Source organism: Nanorana parkeri, unplaced genomic scaffold (assembly GCF_000935625.1).
Source record: "Nanorana parkeri isolate BGI_ZX_2015 unplaced genomic scaffold, ASM93562v1 scaffold600, whole genome shotgun sequence".
Taxonomy (NCBI): domain Eukaryota; kingdom Metazoa; phylum Chordata; class Amphibia; order Anura; family Dicroglossidae; genus Nanorana; species Nanorana parkeri.
Genome location: NW_017306868.1, coordinates 279,384 through 297,523, shown reverse-complemented (window position 1 = coordinate 297,523; position 18,140 = coordinate 279,384). Strand labels below are relative to the sequence as shown.

The following is an 18,140-nucleotide window of genomic DNA, read 5'->3' as shown; positions in this document are numbered from 1 at the left end:
TATATATTGTAATGTAAATGAGTAGGCCGTATTAGTCCAGTAGACAAGATGTAAAAAACAAAAAGGCAAGCTTTCGAGAGTTGACCTTTCTTCTTCAGGTCAGAAGCAGCACACACACACACTTACTGTGGGAACGTTTTTAGGCAGGTGTGAAAAAATGCTAAAGTAAGAATGCTTTCAGATAGTGTTTATAGTTTATTTTTATCAGTTAACAAAATGGAAAGTAAATGAACAGAGGAGAAATCCAAATCAATATTTGGTGTGTAACCCTTTGCCTCCAAAACAGCATCAATTCTTCTAGGTACACTTGCACACAGTTTTTGAAGGAACTCGGCAGGTAGGTTGTTCCAAACATCTTGGAGAACTAACCACAGATCTTCTGCGGATGTAAGCTGCCTCAGATCCTTCTGTCTCTTCATGTAATCCCAGGCAGACTCGATGTTAAGATCAGGGCTCTGTGGAGGCCAAACCATCACTTCCAGGACTCCTTGTTCTTATTTACATTGAAGATAGCTCTTAATGACATTGGCTGTATGTTTGCGGTCGTTGTCCTGCAGCAGAATGAATTTGGAGCCAATAACTAGTCAGCTAGCCTTGTTTCCACGTCAGGTATGGCTTTTTGGCTGCAATTCGTCCGTGAAGACTACTTCTGGCCATACTTCTTTGAACAGTAGATGGGTGTATCTGGGTCCCGCCAGTTCGGTGCTGATGGCACTGCTGGATATTTTCCGATGTCCAAGGGAAGTAAGCATAATGTGTTTTCTGCTGCATTAAGTTTCCTTGGCCAACCACTGTGTCTACTGTCCTCAACGTTGCCCATTTCTACATTTCTAACAGCACATCTTGAAACCCCAGACTGCTTTGAAATCTTTGCCTGGGGCAGGCCTTGCTGATGCGGTATAACTACCGTCTGTACCTGTGCAATAGTTTTAGGCCGGTGTGAAAAAGTGCTGTCAAGTAAGAATGCTTTCAGAAATGAGTGTTAATAGTTTATTTTTTTATCAATGAACATGCGAACAAACCTCCGTTCTGGTTATTCCATTCCCAAATATGTGACTATACTGTGCCCTCAACAGTTTCTGATATCATTACCGCTTAAAAGTGGTGCATCTATAGGGAACTCTGAAGACTGTCAGTTCTACATTTTTGGACTTTGTATATCTGGTGGATCCTGTTCCCTGTGATCCTTGTAAGCAGTCTGATCTCTGGACTTTGCTTTTCAGTGTTTATATCAGATAATTTTCCCAATTACCCCTTTGGGATCTAAGGGATTTCTGAGACCTTTTTTTCCTTTTAGGAAGTTGAGACCTTCAACCTTACATTTTTGTTCCTTTGGCCAGGTTACCTATGCTTCTCTCTCCATCTTGATCGGCTCTCCTGTTCACAAGTACCCTCCAGTAAAATTTATATTGTACAGAAATGACAAGAATATACATTCATGTTGGTCTTCTGTAATCTGACCTCGCTTTTGTTGCATCTAGCTTCAAGTTCTCCTCTACGAAGGTTTAAGAACTTACTGTGCTAGTATTCTTCATGTCCTCTAGTCAGTGAGCAATCTACTCGAAGATTATTATTATTATTACATAGTATTTATATAGCGCCAACAGTTTGCGCAGCGCTTTACAATGTAAGGAAGAAATTACAATACCATTCAAGACAGGATGGTAAGGAGGGCCCTGCCCCTGAGGGCTTACAATCTGAAAGAGGAGGGGAAATGATACATGAAGAGGTAGCTGTGTGGGGATGAATTGTTTGAGAATGTGATGGTTCAGTGGTTAGGTTGAGGTGGGATAGGCTTCCCTGAAGAGAAGAGTCTTCAGGGAACGCCTAAAGACAGTCAGGGTGGGAGATAGACGGACAGGTTGGGGTAAAGAGTTCCAGAGGAGAGAAGTCCTGGAGGCGAGTATGGGAGGTGTTGACTAGGGAGCTGGAAAGCAGGAGGTCTAGGGAAGAGCGGAGTGGAATATACATTCCTAACAACTTAATAATCTCACTAGGCATACCATGTGGTTACCCTGTGGGATTCCCTCAAGAGGAAGGAACAATCTTGGGGACCTACTTTTATTAAACTTTGTCTTCCTGCATTAAGCTAAAAAAATTCTTAACATTGACTTTAGGATTACATCCCTTTGCACTTCAGCAGAGCACTTGTCTCCGAGTATAACCTGCATTATTATGTTCTTTTAAGGAAGGTTTGCTGTTAATTACCACACCCCTCCTTAACACCCTTTTTTTGGACAGGCTCAATTCTTGTCCTTCTATTTCCTGCCTCACCTGACCTTTCCCTTTTTTCTTGAAGGGCTTAGTGGTAGTACTATTGAATTTTTGGATTATTGAATTTCATTTTGACCCAAATTCAATACTGTGACTAATATATATTAGGGATGCACGGATACCGGTTTTTCGGTATCGAGTACCGATGCTTTGATTTCGGTACTCGGTGATACCAAGTAACGATACCAGTGCTTCGTCTGGCATGGATCAGGCAATCAGGAAGCCAGGAGGTGGGTAATGACATACCGCCTGGCTTCCTGATTGCCCGGGAAGCTGGCTCAATGTTGTTTGGCTGGCTTGATTGTGAAGCTGGGTGGGGATTAATGACCCGCCTCCTGGCTTCTGACTGGCCGGAAAGCCGGCTTCCCGGCCAATCAGAATAGAGCTGGCTGTTCGGCCGCCTCGATGCTGATTGGTCGGGAAGCCTGCTCAGGGAGGTGGGTCATTACTCGCCGCCCAGCTTCCTGATCGCACAGGAAGCTAGCTCCATGTTCCTCTACGGCACATGACCGGAAGTTCTGGTAGCTATCGGGGAAGGTATCGGAGCATTTATCCACCATTGGAACAATCCTTGGTTGCAATCTTTGATCAATTGTTCTCTCTTGTCCATGTCCAGGGAGATTAGCTACAGTGCCATGGACTTCTTGACAATGTTGTGCCCAGTGGACACAGGAACCTTAAGATCTCTGGAAATGGACTTGTGACATTGAGATTGTCCATGCTTTTACACAAAAACTTGGAATGCAATTATTTCTTGCAATTTGCAAGAAGACAGTTCCAATAATTTTGTCCAGTCCATTTTTGGAGTTTTGTGTGGAATGTGTCAGATTTGGCTCTTTTTTTTTTCTCCACTTTTTTGTGTCATACCAATGCAAACAAAATAAACATGATAATGGCTAAACATTTGTAATTTGTTGAGGTGTATACATGTTCGTGGTGTGTTTATAAGGTTAGTAAATCAACCCCTGTATGTCAGTTTTGAGTCCCCTTTTTAATCAGGCATTAGAAATATGATTGTTTCCCAGAATATAATTATATTAGTAGACTGGTATATGTAATGGGTTTTAGTCTTTTTGTATCTATTCGCTATATCAAAATGTCTTGCCCCAGACCTTTTCTGGCACTGGTAAAGTACATTCACATGTTTTGTATTACACTTAACTACACTCTGATGTGCATGCTTTTTATGTATGCAGGCTAACAGCACTAACACATAGGAACCAGTTAGATTTCAAATCATTGCAAAAAATCTGGTTTCTGTGGGTTATTGAACTATGAAACTAGGTCCATTACTCCTTACTCTACAATGTGGTGGATCTGTCCAAAATAATATCTGTGGAAATAGGCTAAAGTGTGCAAGACAACCAGGGACACATTATGCCATATTGTATGAGAAAAGGAGCAAATAAATCTGGGCATAAAATCTGAACTAGAGAAATTATGTAATTTGCAATGTTATGTTTTTTAATAAAATATGCATTTTCATATAAATTAACAGCATAAGCATACTTAAAAACATTTTTGAAGTTCTATTGATAAAGCAGACACCACCGGGTTGGGAAATATATATTTTCCTTAAAGGAACCAGACCTAGGGGTGTACAAAATTCCCCAGTTTATATAGTAAGTAGGGATGCACAGATACTTTTCGAGTACCAGTGCCGAAACTTGGCATTTTCATGAGAACTACCAGGGTTGTAGCAGTTGCAGCTGGGACCTGGCTCTGGCGCTCCACCACTAGCCTGAAATCATTAGTCTGTATTGATTTAGAAAAACTGTCACATGACAATAAACAAAAATGTATCAGTACTCATACTTGTAAGTACTCGTCAAGTACCAGTACTCGTACTCGCGAAACTGGTATCTGTGCATCTCTTTATTTATATTTATAAAAACAAAATCGTACATTAAAACATCGATGTACAAATCCCAGGAGCTCCGTGTGCTCCTTACAAATGACAGCTGCCTCCTAATTTTTGAATTAATGTCTAGTCTAGTCTTGGAGCTCAAAAGTATCGGTACATATACTCGTACTTGTACCGAGTACTGTGCTTGGTATCTGTGCAACCCTAATAGTAAGGTATGTAAAATGTCACAAAGCGAAAAGCATAGTATCTGGCAGTGATTTAAAGAACATCCCAACCTAAGCAAAAAAGCATTATTTTGTTTTTGTATAATAAGATATCGTTAATATCGCTAAATTCCTGGCACTCCTAGACATTGGTCATAGCTGGAACAGTAACTTATTTAATATACGTAAACCTGTTACGTACAATGTGATATACATGTATTATAGAAGAAAATTACTGAAATTGCAAGGGCAAGGTCCAAAAAGACAGAAAGATACAACAATGCTAAGGAGGGGTAGCAGAAACAGGGGGACAAAGTTGTGCCAAAGCCATATACTCACGCGTATAGTGCGCATTCGGGAATAGCTGTTCTGGGCTCTACACGTTGCAGTCATATTACTACTTTATCACGAGCAAGCAGCACTGATATGTTCTGTTAAGTGATTAGTAGAGAAGCATAACCAATAGCCATATATTAAGCATACCTCTACCTTTTGGACACATTTGGTACCATAAAGCAGGACAGTGAAATGATTTTTTGTAAACGGTTTGCAATGCTAGTTTTGTTCTCTTTGGTTTAGTCTGTGCATAGGCTGTACATTGTGAGTTGGGCATGGTGGAGTCTTCAAGACCCTTTACAAGTATAATGGCACATAATCAGTTAAGAATACTGTATGGTCATGCTGTAATTTTATTTTTCCATAGCTGCTGTAGAGTCATAATTTTCTCTATACTTAGCAAATATTTTCTCCTTTTGATGATCACAATCAAGCAAAATTTGCATTCTAGGTTGGAGATTTATCATACTCATCTGTCCTTATTCCTTTACTTTTTTTTGCAGGACCCTATCTATGTCCTTGAAAACAATATCCCCATTGACACACAATATTACTTGGAGCAACAGCTGGCCAAACCCCTGCTGAGAATCTTTGAGCCCATACTGGGGGAGTCCAAGGCTGAAACCATACTTCTGAGTGAGTACTATTTGCCGCACTCCTTACAGGACAATGTATTGATTGCACAATGGACCTGTAAGTGTTTTTATTTTAGCAATAAGCCAGATAAAAGTGTTTTTGTGCGCTGAAGTGGAAGTTAAACTATTGATGGCAAACAAACTGCTGTTTGCCCCACATACCAGTTTAACTGAAAAAAGATTTAGATATGAGATATGATTTTCTTTTCCATTTGCACACAGTGCCAATAAAACACTTTTTTTTTAAAGCCGAAACTCCAGGAACAATGCTAAATACAGAGAGCAAATGCATACATGGTAGCTGCTTACCAGCCATATGATTTGCATTTCTGTCCGTCCAACTATTTACATCGCTCTGCTAAACAGCACAGCCCTGTCTGGCAAGCCTGATGTTTATTTGCTGCAGTTAACCCCTACATGTGCAGCCTGGGACTGGACCGTGAAAGGGGCAGGAGCATACTGCCCATCTCTCTGCAGCCCTGCTCTCTCTTTGGGCCCGCTCATACTATTACAGTGTATTTAACTGGGCTGCCTAATGCAGCATGTTAAAAAAATAATAATTGTGAATGGCTATTGCTATTAACATATACTCTATGTACCTTGTTAGCATATGAGCTTTATAGCACAACTGACTGGCTCTCTGTGCTGTTTTTCTCTCTTCTGGTCTGAGCTCTTGTGTACCCATTTGCTTTAAATATATATCTAATAAAACATTATAATACTGTGGGCTTCATTTTAAATGGGAGGTATAAAAACATTTACTAGTTGCTTTGATACTTTGGATTAGTTGGCAACCTATATTTAAATTTAAAGCCAGCCGTACTATTTGTCTATATGTGGGAAGGTGAATCTGAAAACCTGAAGACAATCTACTACAAATAAAAATACATGTGTGAGATGGTAACTATCTCAAAATAATATTTCTGAGCCACACACTAGCTTCAGGTCAGCAAATCAGTTTCACCACCCCAGAAGTAGAATGTAGCCCAGTTTATATCTGAGGAATTTTCTTTGTACCAAAATACCCATTTAGCTGAAGAAATCTGGAAGTGCTTCAATACTTTTCTGGCAGTATCGTCCCTGGCAGTATGTTCCCTGCTACTTGTCCATTCACAAAATAATGGATGCATCACTGGCTCCGTCATAAAACGTCTTGTATTTTTTTCAAAAAAATACAAGGCATTTTATGACAGGGCTGGTGATGCATCCAGAGCACTTTACTTTTCACGTCACCTCCTTGACTTCGCTCCATGCCTTGAAGCTCAGTTCTATGTGTAGAAGCTGGCATGCTCCAAGGTAAGATTTTTTTTTATACTCTGCAGCAGCCCTCCACACATAACATACAACTTTTTAAAGGTAATTTACACACCCAGTGCGGTTTGTAAATTTATAATTTTTTCTGGAATTTGGCTTCAAAGAATAACTGTACTGCCATTTGATAATGATCCAGTCATTCTTTTAGGGCTTCAGTTACGTTTTGGCATTTTTAGTTTCTTGTCATCCATCAACCATTCTAGCCATATTACTAGTCAGGTTTCTAGTCAGGTTTCTAGTCAGGTCTAGTTATTGCATTGTAGAGAAACCGGTACACGAAAAGGATCCACTCGATGTAAACTTTATTACAATGGCATTAAAAACAGCAAACAAAAAAGCTAATGCGTTTCAACCTATGCACAGGCCTTAATCATAGCCTAAGTCTATGCATTGGTCTGCATTGAGTGGATTCTTTTCATGTTCCTGTTTTCGCTACACTACATTTTATCTGGTCCGGCAGAGACCGACACTGAGCATCGCGGTTCCACCTGAATATTAGTATATGAGGTTGAACGGTTTTGATTTGTTTGTCAAGTCTACCAGTGACGTGCAGTGAGGTCCGTGCTAGGTGAGGCATTTTCCCCTGCCTGCCCCCAACCCGCCGCTGCCTCTTGCCTCACTATATTAGGTTACACAAAGCATTGTTGAAGCCCACTGTTGTGTAACCTAACATAGCTGTCAAAGGCTGGGTGCAGCGCCGCCTGTAATTAACAGGCAGTGCACTATCCATGACAGGTTACACAACGGGGATGCTTTCCCTGCTGTGTAACCTCTTACAAGCCGGTCTGGAGAATGGAGAAAAAGCTGTCTGCTTCAGACTTAAAGCTGACAGCTTCTTCTTCCATAATACTGGGTGAGGCTCTGCCTCCCCTGACCAGTCCCTGAAATCTATTCATGTTTCCAGTTAGATTTTTCAGTTAAAAGAGAACTATGGAGTAAGTGTTTTTCCCCATAGTTCCCTTTAGGGTCACGGGAGAGTGCTGCACGCAGCCTGGACGTATCCCGACAATACTGTAGAGATCCACCCAGCTGCGTGAATGACAGTTGGCTCTGCCTATCTAGCTGTGCCCGCCCCCTCCTTCGTTTGTTCCTCCACTCAGCGCTGGAGGATGGGAGAGGGGAGGGGGGGAATCCCTGCGGGGAGCGGTGACTGTCAGTCATGGCTCACTGCAGGAAGACTAACGGAAAGTGAGCGCATCGGCTGTATATTTCTGTTCACTTCCCGATTGATAGAGCCGACCTGTGACAGCTTCTTTGTCACAGGTCGGCTCTAACTATGAGGATGAGTGGAAATCACTCACCTTTATAGTTCTTCTTTAAGTCTAGATGTGGACCACTTATGTTTTCTTTGCAGGCCTATTAGTTGCCCACTCAGATCTTTTAGGTAAGTCTGGTCCTCATCGTTTTCTAGGCAGGCCTTTTTGTTGTCCAATCAGTTTGGTTTGTTTTTTGTTTTTTTTTAGGCTGGCCATTCATAGTCCATTCAGGTTTGTTTTTGTCAGGTTTGCTAACTAAGTTGTTGTGCTTCTCCAGCTCGCACTGAGCATCAGAAGCATATTTGGTTATGAGTAAATACTGGACCATTTTTAGAAAAAGTTGTGACTTTTAACATTGTCAGCATTGATTTCCCGGTAAAAATAATCTGCTACTAAGTGTCATTGTCTGATATGGGCTTTATTGTATCGACAGAGGGAGAACACACTCGTTGTAAGACCGTCCTTACCTCCAAAGTTGGAGGCCTTATGGCATTTGCGAAGAAACGTAGTACCTGTATCGGATGTAAAGCGTCGTTAAATCATGACGGTAAGACACCTATTTATGAATGACTGATTTGATGTAAGTTTTTAGTACTCCTAATAGGGAACTCTACTAAGTACAGATGATTGGGTAGAGCAGTGTGAACATAGTGTATAACTAAGCATCACTTCTGCACTGATCTGTTAAATTTAAAACCCTAATATAAGCATTTACAAATCCAGTATTGTATCATACCTTTCTGTCACATTTCCCAAATATTATAATAATATTATAATAAGTCCATCTGACACCAAATGCAGACCAAGAGGTAGCCATAGCCAGGGCTTACCTTTAATGGAGTGATTCTTTAACTTTAGTGACATTTCTGTTTTCATATGTCAGCCCAAATATTCCAGACTATAACTATACCTTGTACATTTACAAGTCACATAGATTAATTGCTAGTGCAAATATTGTTGATGCTGTAAGTTTGAGTTTAGCAGACTAAGTGTCCTGGAAAAGCACAGGCACTTTTCCAGCTGCCCCTGCTCAGTGGGCTGCAGTGAGATGGAAGGTTCTGGCTTACGTTAGTGGCATCCTTCAGTTAATAAATCAAGCTTTACAAGTGTGTGTGGCCAATGTGTTCTAGGTTAATGCTTTTTGGTGCTCAACTGTTTTGCTACTTCTCATTTATTAAGTTTAGAAGTTCATTTGAAAATCAGGCCTATAAACGGTTTCAAAATTTCCCCTTTATTAAGCCTAAGGTACTTTTACTCCATAAATCACTGGTGAACTATTTCCTGGTCTGCCTAAATTTGCCTTAGGAGTTTGATGGAGAAATGTTTAGGCCCCAAATTTGTATTGCCCTAAATAACTAGGGATGTCCCTATACCATTTTTTTTTTTAAGACCAAGTACTTCCCCTCATGAACTTGCAAATACCTATTACCGATACTTTTTCTTAAAGGGACATGTGACATTTTTTCTAAAGCAATACAGATTGATGATTTTAGGGCACAAACTTCATAATTCTGAACAAAATAAACTAAACCAATACCAAGTGTACAACCAGAGTATGCATGTACAATAACTTCTTAAAAGTAACAAACCATGAAAAAAATCTGAACAACTTAAGTCCGTACAATATTCAACAACCCATATTCAGGATGCAACATGAAACATGGACGCGTCACCTGTGACGGATCTGTGAATGGATAAACTACAATGGATTACAAGAGTGGTGACATCACCGCACTTATAGTCCATTCACTCTTCTTCCCATCCTTCCCCCCTGAACTGATGTCCCCAACATCCTGCAACTTGGCAAAATGTCTGCAACTTGGCAAAATGTTACTGAATGTCTGTACCTTCTTACAAACAGGGACGGGAGGGAGAATCTGCAGGAGCCAGAGCATTGCACCCATAATCCACTGATCCCAGTGGCGATGGTTTACAGGCTCCGATGCAAAAAATAATAATAAATAAATTAACATGTTTTCTTTTGTGAAGATGTGTGAATTTTTTATTATTATTAATTTTTTTTTTTTAAGTTTTACTTTACCTTGTGTACAAAGGTATTGGATGCAGGAGTGCATCCAACTTCTATGTTACTGGTATTGATATACCCATGCTCACCTGACAGGTGGGCTCATGCAGAAGCAAAGTAAGTTGATGGACTGGTTCATTCAGTTGGATACCTCGTGTTGCATGCAGCATTTAGGTAACTGCAAACAAATTTCAAGTCCAGCCACTTGTACATTGTACACCTTTTCAGGATGAGCTTAGAGGGACCACTTGATAGTATTTCAAAACACCCTGAGTACCCCCTTTTCATGCCTCTCTGAATCAAGGCGTAAGTAATATATGAGGGCTGCTATAAGACCATTTTTGTGCCTCACCAATGATTTTGAGGTAATCGCTGAGACTATTTAATGCAAGGCCTGGGGGCACAATACTGTTTTCATTTTTACCAATGAAGCTTGACAGAAAAGCACAGCAATTTACAGGATTTTTATTTTAGTGAAACTGCCTGCGGGTGTTTGTTTTCCTGGAACAGTTTTCCATTTCCTATTATATGCTGAGGAAAGTTCCTCATTTTTTTCTGCTGCTTTTGCTCAACCTCCCCTCTAAATAGAGATAGAAAAAAAGCAACAACAATGGTGTAATAGTTGAAAATCCAGCCATAATTAAAGCTGGTTTACCAGCTACTGTTAGTGTGTTATGTCTCCTGCAAGAAAATTTGATATGAGTGTTACTAAAGAATCTGTCATCCTTTGTTGTTTCAGTTTTGGGCACAACCATGCAAATTCATATACCTTTCTTTTGTCTCTCTGGCTCAGTAGCACTGTCAGCACTGTCTCTCTTACAGGCAATGGTAACCTGCTTGAGCCGATGGGAGGGCCATTAATCAGTTTGTAACATCATTAAAAGACAGCCCTGAAGTTCCAATTAACTGGTTTTGTCAAGGCTGAAATGTCATCAGTCTGCTACAGACTTTCCTCCAGTGCTACCTCCTTTCCTCCAGTGATCAGACTGCCACTTTTATAACCAGTCACAAAGTGAGAGGCTGCAGCATGGGCTTGATTTGTGTCAGACATTTGAGAAACGCAGCCACCAACACTGTTACACTTACACATTACTTTCTATGGCTGCACTTAACGTGAGGAAAAAAAAATTTGATTCTGGGTTTAATTTATTTCACCAATGAAACTAAAATGTCAATTTTACGTAGGTTTGGTTATAAAGAGCTACTTTACCCATGCCAGCCTCATTGTATAAGGAAAGTGATGACACTTTTCACAGCCTGACAGTCTGCTATTGTGCACGCGCGCCACATACCTGCCTGCTACTTGTAATCTGAACTTTTAGGCTTTGTGAAACTAATTACAACCCCCTGCCTGAGCTCCCTCATCCTAAAGTACATCACTAGCATATTTATAATGGAAGGTCAGCAATGACAGCCAATGTGTTCTCTCCATGCAGGTTTTCTTTAAGGGAGAACCAGACACTAAATATTAACTATTATTGATAGATACTTTTGGAAAAATACACAGATCCATCCAATACAACTTGTGTGTGTCAGTTTGAGTCTCCTAGGAATTAATATGTTTCTGTATGTTTTGTCTGTTGAGGATGGCATCTAGATTTTTTTTGAAGCTGTTAACATGCTTAGCTGATACCACAATTTGGGGAAGGGATTGCCACATTTTTGCTTCTCTAACCATAAAGAATGTCCTGCCAAATATCAGATTAAACCTCCTTTCCTTCAGCCCCAAATTGTGGCCACTTGTCCTTGTCAGGGACCTTAGATTAAACAGTTTACCTTCACTACAGTCACCATTGATGAATTTGTAGATGGCAATAATGTCTCCTCTTAAAGGGGTTCTAAACCCTCTGTTTTTTTGCCCATATCTACTGCTAGCAAGCAGTAGATATAGACAAAAGGGCAAAAGTTTAAAAAAAAACCCTGCTTTAACAACGGTTTACACTTACCCTGTTTTCGTCGCACGCTCCCGCCCGAGAATCCGAAACCGCTCAGGTGGCCGAAAAGCATCTTGGGGCAGGCGCATGCGCAGTTCGGATTTTCAGCCGGGTGACGAGCAGAGAAGCAAGGTAAGTCTTTGGACGCGTACACCCGCATGCAGACACCGCTGGATCAGAAGTGCCAGCAAGCAGAGAGGAGTCAGCGCTGGATCGGAGAGCCGCCCCACCGCTGGGGGGGACAGATGAAAACATCAGGAAAGAAGAAGATCGGATTAAGAGACCTCATTTAAGGTAAGTGCTAACATTAACATTGGGGGGAGGGAAAAACATTTTTGACTTTAATGTCACTTTAAGGTCCTCTTGATTGGTGACCAGAATTGTACTGCATACTCGGGGTAAGACCGAATGAGTGTTTTGTAAAGGGGTAAAAGTATTGATTTATCCCTTGATTAAATACCGTTTTTAATGCATGAGAGATGCAATGCATCTGTACCCATTCTTTTAGCCAGCTTTCTATCCTCTTACATCAATTGCCTCCACACCAGTTGATTTTGTTGGTAAATTAAGCATTTGTGGGGTAGAGTGTCAAATGCTTTTGCAAAATCCAGATAAATGACCTCTTCTGCCTTCTATCCAAGCTACTGCTTACATCCTGCTTACATACTCATAGAATATCCACAGGTTGGTCCTAAAGGGCAGTACCTCATAAATCCCTGTTGATTATTTTGTCTGACACTTCAGTTTTAGTGCATTGCTGCCCTGTTCCCCTGAGAATGCATAACCTTGTAAAAAAACGAAGAGGCAAACCGCAATTGGGCGTTACTAGTGCTTTGATAAGAGAAGCAAGGAGCTGCCATTTCTGACCTCTCCTTCTAAAAATTATAGTTGTAGGACTAACTTTCTAAAACAAAACACGTATGGTGATCAGGAGTTCTTATTTCACTGGCTGCATCCTTTTTCCAGGTCAGTGACTCAAAACATTGTCGGAAGATCAAAGTAACAACCAGGCAATAACATTTTCAGAAGATGATCAGCAATGGTAGCCCCAGTTTTTCACCTTTTAAAGGTGTTCCCCCTCCTTCCTTCCTTTCATAGAACATACAAGTAGTAGACACTACCACTGCAAGCTTATTGCTATGAATATACAAGCTGAGAATACATTATGAGTTTTGTTATGCAGGCATTAGATGCTGTGTATAGGTAGCATTAGTGTTTGGCATCATAAAGGATCTTTGTTTTACTTCTGTTTTTCTATAATTGTTTGTGTTACACATTTCCCGTAATATGTCTTAATATGTCTACGCAAAATTAGAATTTGGGAAGCCTTCTAGCAGCCTGTGTTATGCTAGCTTAATGGTAAATTAACATGCAGCCAATGATCTGCTTTGGCCCAGACTGACTTCCTACTTTGAGTTTATGAGAAATCAGGTGCTTATGGAAGCTGGCTATAGTCTGTATCTAGTCAGCTGCTCATTTGACAACATAGAGTTGTCAGGTGTATATACATGAGGTGAAATAACAGGAATGTGAGTGATCTACTTCCTCGGTAGGGATAGTATCTGTATTTAAAGGAGTGTACTAGGCCAAGGCAATCTTTATATAGTTGTAAGGTTTAATAAAGGTGCCAGGAAGTCCAGAGTGTTTGGGGATCTGCGTTTCCTTCATCAGGGCTTTGAGCAAGTAGCTTGTTACTATTGGTCACAACCCTGATGAAGGAGCACATATCCTGAAACATGTTGGCTCTCCTGGTACTTTCAGTAAACATAAGTATGTAAAGATTGTTTAGGTAAAGTACATTCCTTTGGACACAGGCACTCCCCTCCGAAAGGAGGGACTAATAATAGCTGTTTCTCGCTTCAGAAACCATGTTAAGAAAATTTATAATGGGATAAGATTTGGAGGAGAATAGGGGGGTTTGGGGGTATATGTCAGTAATGCCTGGTCAAATTGAACAATAATTTTGCTTGGTTTGTCAAGTTGTGCAGCTAGCTCATGTGCGTCTATCATTAGAAGTGCTGGATACTTTGTGAGACACATAAGAAGTCTTCCATATTATGCATGTCTGAAATATACTTGGGGAGTTTATCAAAACTGGAGCACACAAAATCTGGAGCAGCTGTGCATGACAACCAATCAGCTTCTCTCTTCAATTTGTTCAGTTACGATTTGAAAATGAAAGAGAGAAGCTGTTTGGTTGCCATGCACAGCTGCTCCAGATTTTGTCTGCTCCAGCTTTGATCAATTCCCCTCAGTGTATATTGCTCTTCAGTCAAAGTCGTCTTTTCTTTTCTAGAAGAATATCAGCTGGAATGTATTTGACACACTTTCATTTTTTAACAAGTATTGATTTACTAAAGAAGATTATTCACATGGTCTGCTTACTTCAGATACTCCGTACTGGGGGAGATTTAAAATAAAAATTAGGAATTACCTTTGCATGTGATTAAATGCTTGAAGTGAACCAAGCTTTCTTGGGCTAAGTAACAGCTGGTTAGTCACCTGTACTGCTCATTGACAGGACATGGCTGCACGCTGCTACACACCGACCCGAACTTGCACATTTGTACGGGTCTGGATGCAGATGCCATCTGTCACTCCCGGGCCCAGTCTTCTGCATGGACGTGCACGTCTGTGCGAATAAGCCCTTACGAAATCAACTGCATTGTATTACATTCATAAACAAACAGCATCGTAAAAGACCTTTAAGTCTTCACTAGTGCTGTATGGAAAACATTCTGTTAATGTTCCACATATACAAAACTGCAAACAAGTGATAAAAGGTTATTTGCCTAACTGAGTTTAAGTAGTTAAACTTTTTTATTTTTTCCCCCTTATTTGTGTACTGATGCATGCTGTAATAACTTATTTTGATATTTGTTCTTGGGGTATTCTTAGGTTGCCTGAGGATAGATAAAAAAATGGCAGGTTTTTCCCTTGGGAATAACCCTCAGCTACAACCATAAGGTTTCATGATTAGTGCATAGCTGCCATGTAATGGGTAAAGCAAAATTGAAAGATACACTCCAGAAGAATGAATGGGTCATAGCTGTGATTCATTGTCCTCCTGCTGTTTATGTATAAAAACACTGAATTTCATCCCTGGTACTGAAGACACATTAGCGGTGCATATTGCTGTAACCTGTGTAAGGATACATAAGTTTGTATTTATTTTACTTTTAGTCTTTGACCATTTTCTTCCTCTCTAAGGCCTTATTCACACAGGCTTCAGCTTGTATATGAGCCTTGTGTGCAGCAAGCTTTTGCAAAGCTTTCAACAGGCTTGGTTGAATTCTGCTAGCAGCTTGTTTAAAGTGATGGTAAGCACTCTCATAAAGATCTATGTTGAACATGCTGGGACTAATGTTTATTCGTTAAAGGCTTCAGTAAAGCTGCTTAAAGTTTGCTGGAAGCATGACAAAGGCTTTTCAAAAATTTGTTGTACACATTGCTCTCGTACAAGCTCAAACCCTAGTATAAAAGGCTTCAAGCAAGACACAAACTGCAGCATTTTGCAGTTTATTTTGCAGTGTATGTTTATCCACATGCATTATGTCTTCTTTCTCACTTTAAAAATGCAACATGTTGCCTATCTGTTCCTGCCAGTTTGCATTGTCGTCAGTGGGAAGCAGATAAAGAACACAGAATCTGTTTCTGTTTTCAGACTGTCCATCCTAGTTTTTTGCATATACCAGCAAAAAAAGAAGCTAAAATAGAGACAAAAACATAATGAAGGCTGAGTGAAACTGCAAGTCCAGTTTAAAAGGAAGGATTTGAAACTGATTATCAACTGTACAAATAAAAGGGGGATTGCAGTGATTTCTTTTTTAATTTGTATTACTTATCAAGTTGACCTATTAATATTCCTAATCAAATAAATCAACAAGGCACAATAATGTCATGATTACCAAATCACAGTGTTATTCTAGTAAAACAAATTACCTCTTCTTCTTTTTTTTTTTTTAGAGTTCAGTCATGCGACCTAAAGCCTAGGCAAAGTTAATTTTAACTAAAACACTAGAAAAAGTGTACATGCATACATCATCTCTCAGTTAACAATGTCTCCAGCTAATGGAAGGATTGTGGTTGTTCCATGTTCTAAAAGGGTTGCTGTCTTGTATAAAGTTTTAACAATAAAATAGTTCTATATGCTGCTACCCTAGAACCTGTAGAAACGTGGTATTTAAAACATTAACACAACCTGATAAGTTTGCTTATGTTGACGCAAATCTGTCACCTAACTTTCTGTACTAGTCTTACCCCCTGCAGTTCATAGTAGACATTCTCCATAGCTTACCATTACTCCTGCTGCCAAAATCCCATCCCTCTCTTGATTTTAATGACATGAATAAAGGTTCATATAAACAAATCCTGTGGGGACAATACTATTTACCTCACCCATGGGAGCACCACTGATCTTAATGATCTGCAGCATTTTTATTGCTGCATTAAACAGAAATGTGTTGTAAGAAAATGTTTATGCATTGACACATTTGAAGACCTCTATGTACCCCATAAAAAGTGCAGATTATAAAAGAGAAAAGTTATTTGGTTGCCATGGGCAAGATAGTTTGTCTAGTAAAAACATTTACTAATAAGACCCTTACTGTATGATTCAGTAGGAACAAAAATGCACCTTGTGATAAAGGTTTACCCCTTGCTGCCAAATGTTGATTTGTATATGAGAATCTCAGTTTAGGTTCCTCTGCTTGACAACAAGAAAAAACATACTGCTTCAATTAATAACAATGTAAGTTTTCTACTGGTGTTGCTCTATAATGAAGAGCAATGTTTTACATGAGATATTATTGAGAATCCTTATAAAGCTGGCGTCAGTCTCTCCTAAGGATGCATCCATGTAACATTGAGATCTAAACAAATACATCATTTTCCTATGTCCTGGCCAGGAATAAAAGGCCCACATTGTTTTATGTAGGATTCCTTTGTCTTCCAATTCAAGTGACAGTATGAAAATCCTGTTTTGCATCATGGTAGCAAGCTGAACATGTAAAAGAGCTCACCAACTTTTACTATGTCTTGGCAATGGGGAGAAAACATGACCTTTGTGATCAGTGATAATGTAGTGATGACTGGGAAAGCTTAAAACATTGCATACAAATGACTTTCCATAAAGCAGGCTCGGGATGACAGGCAGGTGCACAGGCTCAAATTCACAGTTGTCTTTTTGGACACATCAGGCCTAAACATTAAGGCAAACCTGTTTTGGATAGAATAGAAATGGTTAGAAGCCCCCAGGGTTTTTTGGTGTTTTTCTCCATGGCCCCCTGGGGAGATTCCCTGACACTTCCTGTCCTGGTGACAATATTGTTGCAGGAAATATGGTGAAATCTCCAGTGGATCCAGTGAAATCTCTTACAGTACAGAGCTGATATGTAATGAATGGGGGAAGGCTAGAATATCTACTAGTAATAGCTAATTGTATTAGGGAAAATCTGCCCAGCAAGGTCATAATGTAATATAGACCCAAGTCCCTAATATTTCTTATTTAAGCTACCTAAAAAAAAGAAGAAAAAAAGCTTGAGCTCAACTCTGATGCTAAGGTTATAAGAAGGAGAAGGTAGGACATGCTACCAATGGATGCTTATTTAAGACAAGGTTTGCAAACCTGTCCATTTGATTCCCCTACACACACACCCATACATATACACAAAGCACATCCTGCTAGCTGTGTCTGTCTGCTTGTGCCAATTATGACCCTGTCTCCTCATCTCGCCATAAAGGGACAGAAGTAGGGCAAACTTATTTAGGTTCATGGCCATTGTAAAAAAAAATATCGAGTAGCTGTCATTGCTGATTTCTTTTGAAAATGTTTCTTGCCTGTTTGGTACAAAGGTTTCAATACCTTCAGTCATTGTTCTGGATTTATGACATTCCTCTGACTTCACTAGTTGCATCTTTTTTCCAGGTCAACCACTTGGAAAGGCTGTGATTGCAAGTCCCCTCACAGTACAGTTCTTTTAATGGCTTTATTTACAGTCATCCAGCAAAAACTCACTACATGTTTTGTAATATGCCCTCCAAAAAATTGATAATCAGTTGTGTGAGGACAATAGATGTTTCAACCATAGGCTGACTTCTTGAAGTGTTTCAAAGAATTAGACTGTAAGATTCCAGCTCTACTCCTGCTGTGTTCTCACCATACTTGTTCCATGTAGTAAGTCAAAGTACTGCAGCAAGAGGATCAACACAGCCACCTGAATGATAGCTCAGCAGAGTCAGTCTTCTTACTCTCATGAAAGGTTTCTTTTTAACTATCAGGTGAGTGCATATTCAT

General features: G+C 40.0%; 1 protein-coding gene across 1 annotated transcript in view; it reads left to right on the top strand.

The window, feature by feature from the left end:
- POLD1 (DNA polymerase delta 1, catalytic subunit) overlaps window positions 1-18,140 on the top strand; it is a 123,946-nt gene that overhangs the window by 90,793 nt on the left and 15,013 nt on the right. Inside the window, 2 exon segments of the mRNA XM_018562789.1 lie at window positions 5,184-5,316; window positions 8,319-8,432. Coding sequence (XP_018418291.1) covers window positions 5,184-5,316; window positions 8,319-8,432 — 247 coding nt within the window.